Below are 13330 nucleotides of genomic sequence, written 5' to 3'. Positions count from 1 at the left end.
ATGTGCCAGTGCCTGGAAGCTGTTAGGGTCTGGATGGGAGTGAACAAACTTGCACTCAATCCTGACAAGACCGAGTGGCTGTGGATGTTCCCCACTAAGGACAGCCCAGCTAGTCCGTCCCTAAGTCTGGGAGGAGAAAATTTACTCCCCTCAGAGAGGGTCCGCAACTTGGGGGTCCTCCTGGATCCGCAGCTGATGTTAGAGCATCACCTGTCAGCTGTGACCAGGGGGGACTTTGCCCAGGTTCGCCTGGTGCACCAGTTGCAGCCCTATTTGGACCGGGGAGCACTGCAAACAGTCACTCACGCCCTCGTCACAAGACTGGATTACTGTAATGCGCTCTACATGGGGCTGCCCCTGAAAAGTGTTCAGAGACTACAATTAGTCCAGAATGCAGCCGCGCAAGCGATATTGGGTGTACCAAGGTACACCCACACTGCACCTATTCTCCGCGAGCTGCACTGGCTCCCCATTGGTTTCCGAGCACAATTCAAGGTGCTGGTTATTACCTTTAAAGCCCTACATGGCTCAGGACCCGGATACCTATGAGATCGATAAGATCGCATAGGGTGGGCCTTCTCCAGGTGCCATCAGCTAGACAATGTCAGCTGGTGGTGCCTCAGAGGACGGCTTTCTCTGTTGCCGCTCCGGCCCTATGGAATGAGCTACCCCCAGAGATCCAGACCCTACCCACTCTCATGGCCTTCCAAAAAGCGATTAAAACCTGGCTATTCCGGCAGGCCTGGGGCTGTTGACCTCTTGACCGAGGTCCAGCCCCCTTAGACTGGGTGCATTGTGTGTTTCTTTTAATCTGTTCTCTTCTGTTTGTCTTTTTACCTTTTTCTTAAAATTTTATTTCTGTAAGCCGCCCAGAGTCCTTCGGGATTGGGCGGCCTATAAATTTAATAAATAGAATAGAATAGAATAGAATCTATGTAAAAAATAGGAAACCAGGTAAACTGTTGAAAAGGAAAGATCAAAAGAGAAAGATTTGGGGATTGCACCCCAAAACATTTGCTCTGGCTAGATTCAACAAATGTCTGTCAGCAGTGGACTTCTTTTGTTGCAAGAGGCACTGAACAGGTGGGGGGAAATTATCAAAGAGCCTCATTAGTTAATAATCCCAGATACTTCCTAGGATGGTCGTGCAAGGAAATGAAAGAGAATATGAACCAAATTTATTATGCAGCCTGCTTTTTACCACTCCCAAAAGGAACACTAGGTGAGCACTAAAAAAGATGTTGAGTCAGCATTTCCTCCTTCAAGTCAAAGAACTACTGAACTGGTCTGAGATAGCAGGAGAAAAGGACAGGATTTTTAAAATCTACTTTAACACAGATGAAGGTAGGTATTCTAGATAAGAGCCATGAACCAGAACTACTGGAAAAACAGTGTGCAATGCTAAATTAAGTGAATTAATGGCTGACTTGGTAGAAATCATCGTTAAAAGTTTTATTTTTCATTTTTTTCTTCTTTTATGTTATAATTGTTACAATTATCAATAGAAATATGAATAATTATAATGCACAATTATAATGATAATGCACCTTATAATTTATATTTAATTATAATTCAATATAAATTAAATATTATATAATTATAACATAATTATATATTATTATTTATAATGATTAATCGATATAATGTACGCAAAGCTTTTTTTACTCTACAATAACGGCAGTATCTTTCTGCTTTGGGTATTTTTTTTATTTTTATTGTATTTCCTCTGTAAAAATTAACAATAAATTATGCTGTGGGTAGAATTCATTTTGCAAAAGCAGAAGGAAAACTTCAAACCAGTCACAAATGCCACATCCTGTTTCGACTATAAAGATTTGTAAAAATGTAAAAACATACAATTCAGATAATATAGCAATACTATACTAAGAATCATCACTACATATGGATATAAAAGTCACTTAACTGAAAAGAAATCAACCAAAGCCATATGCCAGGAATGTATGATATATAGCCTCAGGGCTACAAGCAGTCTTAAAATGTCTCAAATTGTTCTTTTTTCTAAGTTGTAATGTTTTATTTCAAGGGAGTAAAAATCATAAAATTTAACTTAAAATAAATCCAATCTATTTTATGTGCTGGTCACGCCAATTTCTTTTTAATATGGCCCTATGGTAACTTGCAAAAAAACAAATATGCTCCTCTTCTATAGAAAGTTGTTCATCCAGGGTTTAATAAATGGGTATTTGATGCAACTATCTAACCCATCTAAGAAGAAAACCAAGACATGGAATGGTAATATCTGTGGCCCTTGGACAAAACTAATAGCTCAATCATCAATATCAGAGTTGAGCTGAAATAAATAAATTGCATACTTTTAAAAAAATGGATACATATGGAGTATAATATCACTAGTTTGCAATGCAACTTATTTAAGTAACACCGAGAAGGAGAAATAATTTTAATTTAAAGTAATGGCAGCTGTACAGAATAGGAAATTGCCTTTTTTTAGGCTTTAAGTAAATTTCATACCAAATTCAGCATAGAAACCTTACTTTAAAATTGTAGTACTTGAGAATACACACAAGAGGTCTCCTTTGTTAAATATTTCAGACATTTCAGGTTTGCTTAAAGCTCTGTGAAATCTGAAATAGGAAAAATATGTCAGCTTATATTTTTGTTGAATAGTTTAAATAAGAAAAGAATGATCATGATGCTAACTTTTCTTTCATTGTTCTCTTTAGTCAAGGGAAGAGGCGAAGTGACATTAGTATATATTACGATAGTATTCTGTGCTAGTAGTGGGTAAGAAAAGGATCCTGACTTCCTTCTCTGCAGAACATTATATGACACTATTGGTTTTCCTAAAACTTAATGGAAACAGGATATTTCGATCAGTTAACGGTGTACATACTAATCATGTTCAGTACATATAGTGGATATAAAATGTCTACCTACCCCTGTTAAAATGCCAGGTTTTTTGAAATATAAACAAATGAGACCAAAATAAATCATTTTTTTAAACCTTTAATGTAACATATAAAATGATACCATTCAATTGAAAAACAAACTGCAATATTTTGGAGAGGGGAGAATAACAACAAGAAACTAGAATTATGTGGCTGTATAAGTGAACACACAAGTAGTTATGTGGCTATGTTCAAAATTGACCAACACATTCAAACTGATTTTAAATAGTAGTCAGTACACACACCAGGGGTGGGTTTCAAACGGTTTGCGGCGGTCCCTGCGAACCGGTTGGTCGCCGAACCCGGAAGTAAGTAACTTCCGGGAACAGCGAAGGGCGCGCCCGCCCGCCCACGGTCCTTACCTGGTTTTGATGAGTTCTGCACTTCCACGCATGCACAGGACACATACAGTGCCTGCGCGATCGTCCAGGAGCAGATGGAGCGTCGTGCAGACGCTAGTACGCATGCGTGCACTGCGTGCGTGTACGAGGACGCCGCCAGCCCCGTTCCAACCGAACTGGTTGGAACGGGGCGAGAAACCCACCCCTGACACACACCTGCCACCAATTAAATTAACTTTGATCAAGCCCTAATGAAAGTGCTTAATTTTGAAGTTTTAGAATTATATATTAGTTAATAATTTGACACAAACATACCCATTTGAAAAATAGCATAAAAATCTGTGTAGACAGATGGCAATACAAAAACATCAATCATTAAATTTAAAAAAATGATTTTAAATACAGACTTGCAGGGCTATAAATTGAGATAAGTTTAGAGAAAATATATTTTATGATACTAAGCACACAACATAAACTAGAAATTTACAAAATCCTTAAAAAAAAGAACAGATGTTGATACTAGATATTATATTATCCTTCCTCCAAAGACCTGAAAGTACTGTTTGTAGCACTTCTTCCTGCATATTCCTCCCTCACCTCCACCCCTGTAAATTAAATACATTATATAAACTTTGTGGCTTGAGGGAATTTGAACCTGGATTTCTCTGTTATTTAGATTGCTCTTCCCTAAGCCTAACTCTTCCAGATGTTGAACTATAACTTCCATAATTCCACAGCACAGATCAATAACCAGGCTGAAGGGAACTACAATTCAACAATAACTGCTGTGGCTAAAATAATCTGAACATGGAATCTGCATATGGGCCAATTCACATAAACATGAAACCTAAAGGTTTTTTTGGGGGGGGGAACTAACCTTTTATTAGGCAAACAATCCAGTATTAATATTCAGAGTGATTACAATTCTACTTGCTATTACTCTGCTACTATGCCAGTATTCACAACTTCTCACAAGGTAAATAGAGTTGAAATACAGTAGTTATTTTATTGCTATTTAGGACTATTTACCTGCAGCAACAAACACATGCAACACAGAATAAGATTCAATGCTGCATCCGACTAGATTATAAAAACACATTTCAGCATGTAATTTACAGTACCTCTGTGTGGGGGAGGGAGGGAGAGAGAGAGAGAGAGAATGTGTGTGTGTGTGTGTGAAATGCATCTAGTATCTCACAGATTAAGATTTGCACATTTTAGAAAACAACGTCCCTGTGGCTTATGTCATACTCTACGTCATTGCTACCAAAGGCTGATTGCCATGGAGACCGTTCAACATTTCCATGATAAATATTTAGGTGCACAGGTGTGCATTTGTTCATTTTAGAAATGATACATATAGCACTTAGACCTAAGGAGCAATCTATCTCTATCTCTCTATCCATACACACACACCATTCATCAACCTATTTTGTTTTATTTGCACCACTTAAGTAGAAATAGGTATAAGCTTTGAGTTTCCAGAATGGCTTGAAGCAAGCAAGAAAAAATATGGCATGGGTTTAAAAGGAGAAAAATAGTTAATGCCGTTTGCAGCAGGATGCATTAATAGGTAAGTGTGATTCAGAGAACCTTCTTTGTCTAGCCTGATTGAACAGGACACACACACACATACACACACACACACACAAGAGAGAGAGGGGGGAGGGAGAGAGAGGGAGGGAGGGGGAGAGAGGGGGTGAGGGAGAGGGAAAGAGAGGGAGGGAGGGAGACTCAGTAATTTGTCATTTTGTACCAATCACCTTCAACTGCACTTGTTGAAGGTGCTTGATACCTATAATATGTAACGTGTGATATTAAGTGAAAAAGAAAGGGTTAAGGTGCCATCTCAGAATGATAAGTAGTTTTCTCTAGATTGTTGAGATGGATATGAAAGTAGAAATCCATAGATTGGTAATAGCTGCTTCTTCTTCTTGAATAATGTATAATATAAGAGGGCTATATGGCTGAGCAGTTAAGGTGAGCTTGTCAGCTGGGAAACTGACAGACCCAAACACCCAATTGGTGTCAATTACTTGCCCCAGCTTCTATTCACCTAGCAGTTCAAAAGGATGCAAATGACAGTAATTAATAGGGGCCACATTGGTGGGAAGGTAACAGTGTTCTGTGCACCCTGGCATATATCATGCTGGCCACACAATCATCAAAGTGTCTTCAGACAATGCTGGCTGGAGATGAGTGCCACCTCTAGAGTCGGACATGACTGGACAATATAATGCTTAATAAGTGATAGCAGAAGAACAAATTATGGAAAATATTCTGAATTACTACAATTAATGCAATTTAGGAGGAAAATAGCCTTCCACATGATATAAATGTATTGATTTATTAAACCAATTTGTATAGTTTAGTTTAGTTTAGTTTTCACTTTATTTGTATGCCGCCCTTTTCCCTGGGGGGACTCAGGGCGGCTCACAGTTCAAAGGGTGGGGGGAGGACAAACAATTTACAACATAAAGACACAACATCATTTAAGAACTCAACAGTCATACAATTTGAGTAGGGGTTAGAGTCTTTAACCCCAGGCCTGCCGGGATAGCCAGATTTTAAGGGCGGTGCGGAAGGTCTGGAGGGTGGTGAGGGTCCGGATCTCCACGGGGAGTTCGTTCCAGAGGGAGCCCATCTTATAAAATAGCAACTCGGGACAGCAAAAAAAAGGTAAATAAAAGTTAACAAAATAGATGAAGATGTATAAAAACCAGACTAAAACAAAGAATAACAGATAAATGGATTTTAAAAATAGCTGAATCACTTCACTAGCTCACCTGTAGCCTGGAGTCTCCAGGTTTGCTGGCATAACCCAGTCATAAGGAACCTTTCGAAGTTCAAATGTGACAAAGATGACCTCACTTCAGAGAAGAAAATATTCCACAGTGCAGAAGCCATAGCAGAAAAGGCCTGGCACTTATAGCTTGTCAAATGTAGCTCCCCAGGGGACGGAGCCTGGGGAGGATAGTCGGATGAAACTGAAAAGAGGTGGTCACTCAATTAGTTCCATTCTGTGTGCTGTGCATTCATACAGGGCTCGTATAAATGAATGGATAAGAGAGAATGGAAAACTTCCATGGATCATTCAGAAAATTAAGAATGAATAAAAACAATGGTTGATTGGTGAAAATCATTTTAGAAAAACATTTTTTAAATATATCTATCCAATTATTTATAATGAGTGACTGGAAGGGTAAAAGGCTCTGAATATGGAACACAGTATTTTTGGGAAGAGATCAGAGTATGAGAGATGGTAGCCATTTACCTAGAGCGGGGGTGGCGCAGTGGTTAGGGTGCAGTACTGCAGGCCACTTCAGCTGACTGTTTTCTGCAGTTCAGCGGTTCTAATCTCACCGGCTCAAGGTTGACTCAGCCTTCCATCCTTCCGAGGTGGGTGAAATGAGGACCCAGACTGTGGGGGCGATATGCGGACTCTGTAAACCGCTTAGAGAGGGCTGAAAGCCCTATGAAGCGGTATATAAGTCTAACCGCTATTGCTATTGCTACTCTAATACTAGGTTTAAAAAATGAACTTGGGAAAAAAAATAAAAGTAACTGAATGAACCTAGAATCATTGAAGCAATAGGATGTGTTCCAATGAAAAACTTTTAATATATTATTTTCCCAACAAAATAAGTAATAGTTTGGTGATATTAAAAATATGTTGGTAAGGCTAATGAATGTATGTGCATTCATGCTGTGTTATTGGCTAAGCATTTGAATCTGTTTTTGTGGATGTTAGCACTAGATGATGTAGCACATGGGATGTGGAGATGTTGTCATCAAAGATGAAGTTAGTTGTGATTGACGTGGACAGTGGAGTTGCAATTTATATATTAAGAATGAAAAGAGCTGAAAAGAGCACGTTTTCTAAAGATGAGCATGTTTTTTAAAGATGGGAGAATGCATGAAGAAAAGATAGTATGTGAGGGATAAAAATTTGCAAAAATAAAGGAAAACAGCTATGCATAGAAGTTCTTTCTGTCCAATTTGTTATAAGGAATTAAATGTTGGTTATATAAGGAAAAAATAGTGGAATATAACACTAATGGGGATACTAAAAATATGTAATGTAACATGAAAGAGATTGGTAAATATGAGCAGGTGATGAATTAATGTAGACTGAATACAAAATCAGCAACAGGTATTAAAGAAACACAATGAGTGAATTTGATCATACAGCAAGAATGCAGATTAGATGAATGGATAAATAGCTAGACAGACATATATATATCCAAACACACACACAAAGAACAAATGGGCTGACAGTGAAAAGATGGCTGAGAAATTCATTAAGAAATGGATTGAAAAGATCCTGAAATACAGAAAAATGATAATGTATGAAGTGGTATATGGACACAATGAAAGCACAGAAGCAAGCATAATATTTAAAGTTAGAAAGATATGGAGCAACCAGTGAATAGCACTGACATATTGTAGTTTTAGCTATATTTCCTTTTCTATTTCTCATCTCATGTCTTGAATTTCCTTGGCTTACTATTTCTTTTCTGTGTACAGTACAATTTTGCTTACCTTAAAAGAGAAATGCCTTAGTATTTAGGTATAAAGCGTTAAAGTAATCCAACAAATTATTTAAAGTGAGTAGTACTACATTGAGACTACCTGTGGTAGAAATTATGTGACTAAGGTACATTAAATGTCTTCTCAGCTATTAAGGCCATTCAAAAGCTACTTTTACAATCACATATAAGCTCAATGAGAGCAAGTTAACTCCCATTTTCCAACTATTTTTCCCTATTACTTTGATTCCCACAGTATCTAGGAACACTTTGTAGATGATAACCAGCAGCTGGAACCACAGCTAAACGCTTAATGGGACCCAGTGCAGCTGTGGGAAAGTGGTGCTTTATGGGTATGAGAAATGCCAAAAACCTGTCCACATCTGTGCATTCAGGACCAGCTGCAGTTTCCAAGTATTTTAAAAGGGCAGTTCCATGTAGAGTATTGGAATCCACACAGGAAGTGACTGAGGTATAAGTTTCCATGAGCAAGGCCTCCCAGTTTAGGAATGGAGACAAATTTGCGCAAAAGTCAGGATGGCAAAAAGAAACAGATTATTATATTGAAGACACTCTACAGTGCTATATAGAATTCTTTGAATAATTTCACCTTGGACTGCCCATCTTTGAACAGCATGGACAGCTTTGCCAAGATAGATAATTTTCTCCTTTAAGCAAAGTGATTGATTTTGAAATACCTGGAGAAGGAGATTAAAGAGAATTAATACAGGGAGAAGTTCTAGAGTTTTGCATCAATTGTTGACAAGTTTGGTCTTCTACATTTTAAAAAGTAAAGTTAAAGATTATTTTAATGAATTTTTTTCACCATATTTCTAATATTTCTTATTTTGGGAAGCTAATGAAAAAGAATCCATTGGTATTAGAAAGGTATTTGCAGCATTGTCAAATATAGATATATGGAATGCTACAGCAGAGGAACAAAAATGATGAAAGGCAACTTTTTTTTAAGACTTAACAACAGAAACTCGTAAAGTTGCCTTACAGTAATTAGAACACTTGGCTGAACTACCTATGATTTTCATTGATAGGTACCAACTTTCTGTAATGTAAGATGTTCTGGATTGGATCTGAGCCATCTGCAAAATATTGAAATCATTTTGAAACTGAACAGTTGTTACAGGGTGGCTTTGGCCATTTCCTATTAAAACTACTTATAAAATACTTTCCACAAAACACATACAGCTGTCTTTATCTTTTAGTAAAGAAGCAGGTCTCAGAATGTAATATTTTGCATTATCTCAGAGAAAATAAAATTCTGGGATGCCAAAAAAAGTTGTACAAATAATTGAAATGAACATGCTCTCTATAGAAATAATCGTTATTGCAAGCCAGTGTTGGATAAGGCTAAAGGTGAATGCTGTGAAAAGTACAGACTAAAGAAATCTATACTTTTTAAAAAACATCACTCTTATATTGAAACTTGGCTTTCTCTTTACTTTCTCACATATCAAGAAAATATTAATGTCAAAATATTTTTAGAATTAGGTTGAGAAATATACCCTCAAGACTGCAGTTATAAAAATGCTCAAAAGGGAGAAAAAACGAATTTGGATCTCAAGCAATTCATGGAGCACACTTTTCTTACTTTTAAAAATGGGTGGATGTTACCTATACAGATAGTCCTCATTTGCTGACTGCTTGTTCAGCAATTGTTCAAAGTTATAGTTTTTGCTAAAAAAAAGGATTTATGACTTGATCCTTGCTCTTTTGACTGTTGCAGTCTCTCTGTACTCATTCTGCCCCATTGTGGATTATTACTTTCTAAACAGAAAGACCAGAGAGCTTAGTCCTGTTCACATGAAGGGTCAGTTCAGCAACTAGGAAAGCATGGGTGCCTTGTAACATTATCTCGCCAACTGGACTTGACAAAGGATGGACTTGTCTTTGGTGTCCAACTTTAAATTTTGACTGTTTCTGAAGAAATGTGTTTTCCCTTGATTTGTCTTGTTTTTAAAGATGATCATAAATTCTGGGTGTTCTCATGGATAAGTACAGTACATATAGAAACAGCATTTATTTTCTTAAAATTACACTATTATCTGAATAAGATACCAAGATTAATGTTGGAGATTTATACTTGAATACTGTGTGAAACCCAAAGGTGATTTTCCAAAAGGCATTTGGATTTTACTTTTAGGACTTTGTGGGAAAAACAAAATCCAGCTGCCTCCTGAAAAAGCTGCCTCCTGAACAACCATGGCCTGGATAACTGAGAATCTCCACAGATATACTGTGTGAAATGTTTTAACACTTTCAAGCATATTTGTAAAAAACGGAAATGTAATCACCTCATACTCAACGTATTATTCAACAATTACAGCATCATTTGTTCTGCGACTTTCATCTCTGTCCATCTCTTATATAATATTGCTGTGTGTATCCAGTCACCTTTACCAAAATGAAATTATCCACGTCTAACATTTCACAACAGAGAAAATAATGTAGCATATTACCAGAAAGTGATTTTTATAGCATATTGCAGAGAGATTTGTTTTTTGTTATATTCAATATGTTAAAATGTCTTTCAAAAATTAAAAAAAACTAAAAAAATTTTTCATGACTATTTATTACTAGAGCTAAATTTATTTCAAATTGCTTTGTTATAAAACAAGGATATACTTCATCACTGTTTACGTTTATCCAGTACAGGACTACCCACAGATCATCAAGCCTAATAAATCCAGACCTTGATTTCAGGGAACAGAGACAGGAATAAGATGTAGATTATGCTATCAATAAAACAGGTTGTATGTTTAAAGGTAATCTTCTAAAATTCTTAACTCTTCATAATCATTTCATAGAATCTAGTCTCATAATATAAAGTAAATTTCTATAATAGTTTGCAATTTAGCTTGTGCATAAAATATTTTGTAAAATAAATTGGGTTAAAATATATATACTTTCTTCCTGGTATTCTTCCTGCAAGTGCAGGATCTGCTCTTCCTTCTTCAGATGAACAGAGCATTGATCCATTGGTTGAGACGGGAACTGATCAACCAACTTAAAATTAGTTATCATATTTTATATCTTGCTGTATATTTTGGATGAAAATGCGTGCATGATTTTACCATAATATTACTACTTCTGGATCTTGATTTATGTCTTAAAAGTTCCTCAAATAATTTATGCGACTAAAATTATATGTATGGTTCTCTCCCACATATATGAATATTGCACATAACCGGCCCTCTTCCAAGCAAATCAGCACAAAACAAATCAGACATCATTAACATTATATTTATTTATATTCCAGCTTCATACAAACTGGATAGAAGCATAAACATAGTACATTTCTACCATTTTCAACAAAAATATATAACCAATATGTACAATTATTGTATTAAAAATACAAAAGGGATACAGACTCCACCAATGTCTTTCTAAAAGACATACAGGTACAAGTAGTATCAAAAGTATGAGGAAATCACCAGTAAGTCATACATTCTGCACTTGACATCACAGAGTGAACTGAGATTAGCAGTCCTATGGTCTACAATTACTTAATTCCTATATAACATTTGTGCAACTTGTGAGACAGCTAGGTTTGTTCAGTTTTGCTATATGCACATGAGGTCCATAGCCTATATAATGAAACTGGCAAATGCATATTACATGTAAAATTACAAATGCATAATTGACAATGTGATATATAAGCAAATAGAGAAAAGCTATGATTATAGGAGAAAGAGATTAAATAAAGCACTGACATTGTTCAATACAGTGAAAAACCACTGTAAATTGATCTTTATAAGTTGATACTATTTACTTTTATCTACTGATCAATATGATCAGCTGAATTTAATGAGAAAAAAAAATCCAAGAACAGCAGTTCCTCACATTTGAGTACTACTCAGATTGGCAGCCTTCACTTTTCTGGAGTCTGTGCAAAACCAAAAATAACAACAGAAAATAGAAAGGGGGTGTAGTTTCATTTCCAACACTAAAAGGTTCATAGCAGCTGTAAGCAGGCGATTGATACCCACTTGCCTCCTCTATATATGCAATGTTCTGTAAAAGACAATCGTGAATAATTGTTCACTGCAAAAGCTTGCTGAGCAACACCTACTTTCTTCAAAAGGTTCACTATTTTTTTAATGCCAAGCCAATAGCAACACAATTTGAGATTAGTATTAAGGGTTGGCACTGGTTGCGGTGTGTGCTGAATTTCCTTAATACATTTACCCTGATTATTTCTGTCTGACAAAAGCCCATTACTTAGTAAAAGGAGGAGGATGGAAAAAATCGTGTAACTGTTTTCAGCAAAAGATGATATTGCCATTTGACAATTGAGGACAAATATTTTTCTTCACCATCCTGTATTCCTTAAGGCACAGGAAAAGGACACTAACTTTCTTCACAGATTATTTGCAAGATAGAACCACATCATTAGAGATGCAAAGCAACAAAACCAGCAATTCTGAAATTAATCAACTGTGCTTTGAGTGGAACACTAAAAACGAAGCTTGAAAGGCTGAATCCTTCCTATAAACCGTGCCATTTTTAGCTAACCACATCATCGCTTTAAACAAAAAAAAAAAGTAGTCTAGGCTAGCAAACTTTCTTAAATAATACTAAATAATACTGTAGTTAATGCAGGTATAACCTTTTATCCCTCTCCAAATACAATATATATATATATATAGAGTAGCAACAAAGGCATTGTAAACAAGAAACAAGCACTGTGTACTTGAAGGATTTCAATACATTTCTTTCTTAATAAAGGCCAAATGCATTTGTCCACTAGTTGATCTCTTCATCACAATCAAGTGAAGTGCTAGGATCATGATTAAGATAGGAAAAAGAATTTAAAATGCTTCCAGGCATGGGAGAGTGCAGCCAAGAGTTATGAGTTGATCTTGGAATTTGGAATGATACTGTGTGATGTGGTAGACAGCGACAGTGATAGCTGAGAGAATGCTGCACTGCGCATTTCAAGCAACACAGTTTGAAAAGTGCCAGGGCAATTTCTTCACAGTATTTCACATGCAAGGGGAGAAGGGTAGAGGGAAGAAGGGGAGAAGAAGCCCATGCTGCTTTAAGGCAGGGAAGGAGGCACAGGTCCACCATCCTTTAATTAATGTTCCAAGGCTCCTATATTAGGGATGTCATCTTGTGCTCTCCTTAAAGTTGGCTTACTTGTAATCCCGAAAGCTCCAATTCTTAGACGGCAGAGACTTGCTCATCTTCTGCAAACACAACATGACAGGAGGGAAATAAAGATAGATATACTTAAAACTTAATACCTCTTGTGTATATATTCTGTGTTCATACTCATCTTCCTTAAACATTGAATTTTGTGGGACTATGTTTTCTTTATTTCCTCTCCACTAAGATACTACATGTTAATTTTAACCTATCCATTAATTTAACTTGACAGGCAATTTGACAGTCTCGTCAGAAGTTTTTAAAGTTATATATTTGTCACATACTCTTTTGGTCAGTCTTGTCTTCTAGGGAATAAATGTGTTTTTCTTAGCAATAGTTTTCAGAAGTGATTTGCCATTGCCTTCTT

General features: G+C 36.5%; 1 protein-coding gene across 6 annotated transcripts in view; it reads right to left on the bottom strand.

The window, feature by feature from the left end:
- Positions 1 to 11039: 11039 nt before the first annotated feature.
- The window catches only part of RAPGEF2 (Rap guanine nucleotide exchange factor 2), a 152059-nt gene continuing 149768 nt past the window's right edge, over positions 11040 to 13330 (bottom strand). For 5 of the 6 annotated variants that reach the window (XM_087724667.1, XM_087724663.1, XM_087724666.1 and 2 more), the window contains one exon: positions 11040 to 13004. In XM_087724667.1, coding sequence (XP_087580793.1) covers positions 12979 to 13004 — 26 coding nt within the window. In that variant the 3' untranslated portion in view covers positions 11040 to 12978. The remainder of the gene's footprint in view (positions 13005 to 13330) is intronic. The other variant, XM_087724665.1, reaches the window with a different exon arrangement.

This window comes from Thamnophis sirtalis, unplaced genomic scaffold (assembly GCF_051295495.1).
Source record: "Thamnophis sirtalis isolate CommonGarterSnake01/CBP01778 unplaced genomic scaffold, rThaSir2_p1.2 scaffold_10, whole genome shotgun sequence".
Taxonomy (NCBI): domain Eukaryota; kingdom Metazoa; phylum Chordata; class Lepidosauria; order Squamata; family Natricidae; genus Thamnophis; species Thamnophis sirtalis.
This window is presented reverse-complemented; position numbering and strand designations above follow the sequence as displayed.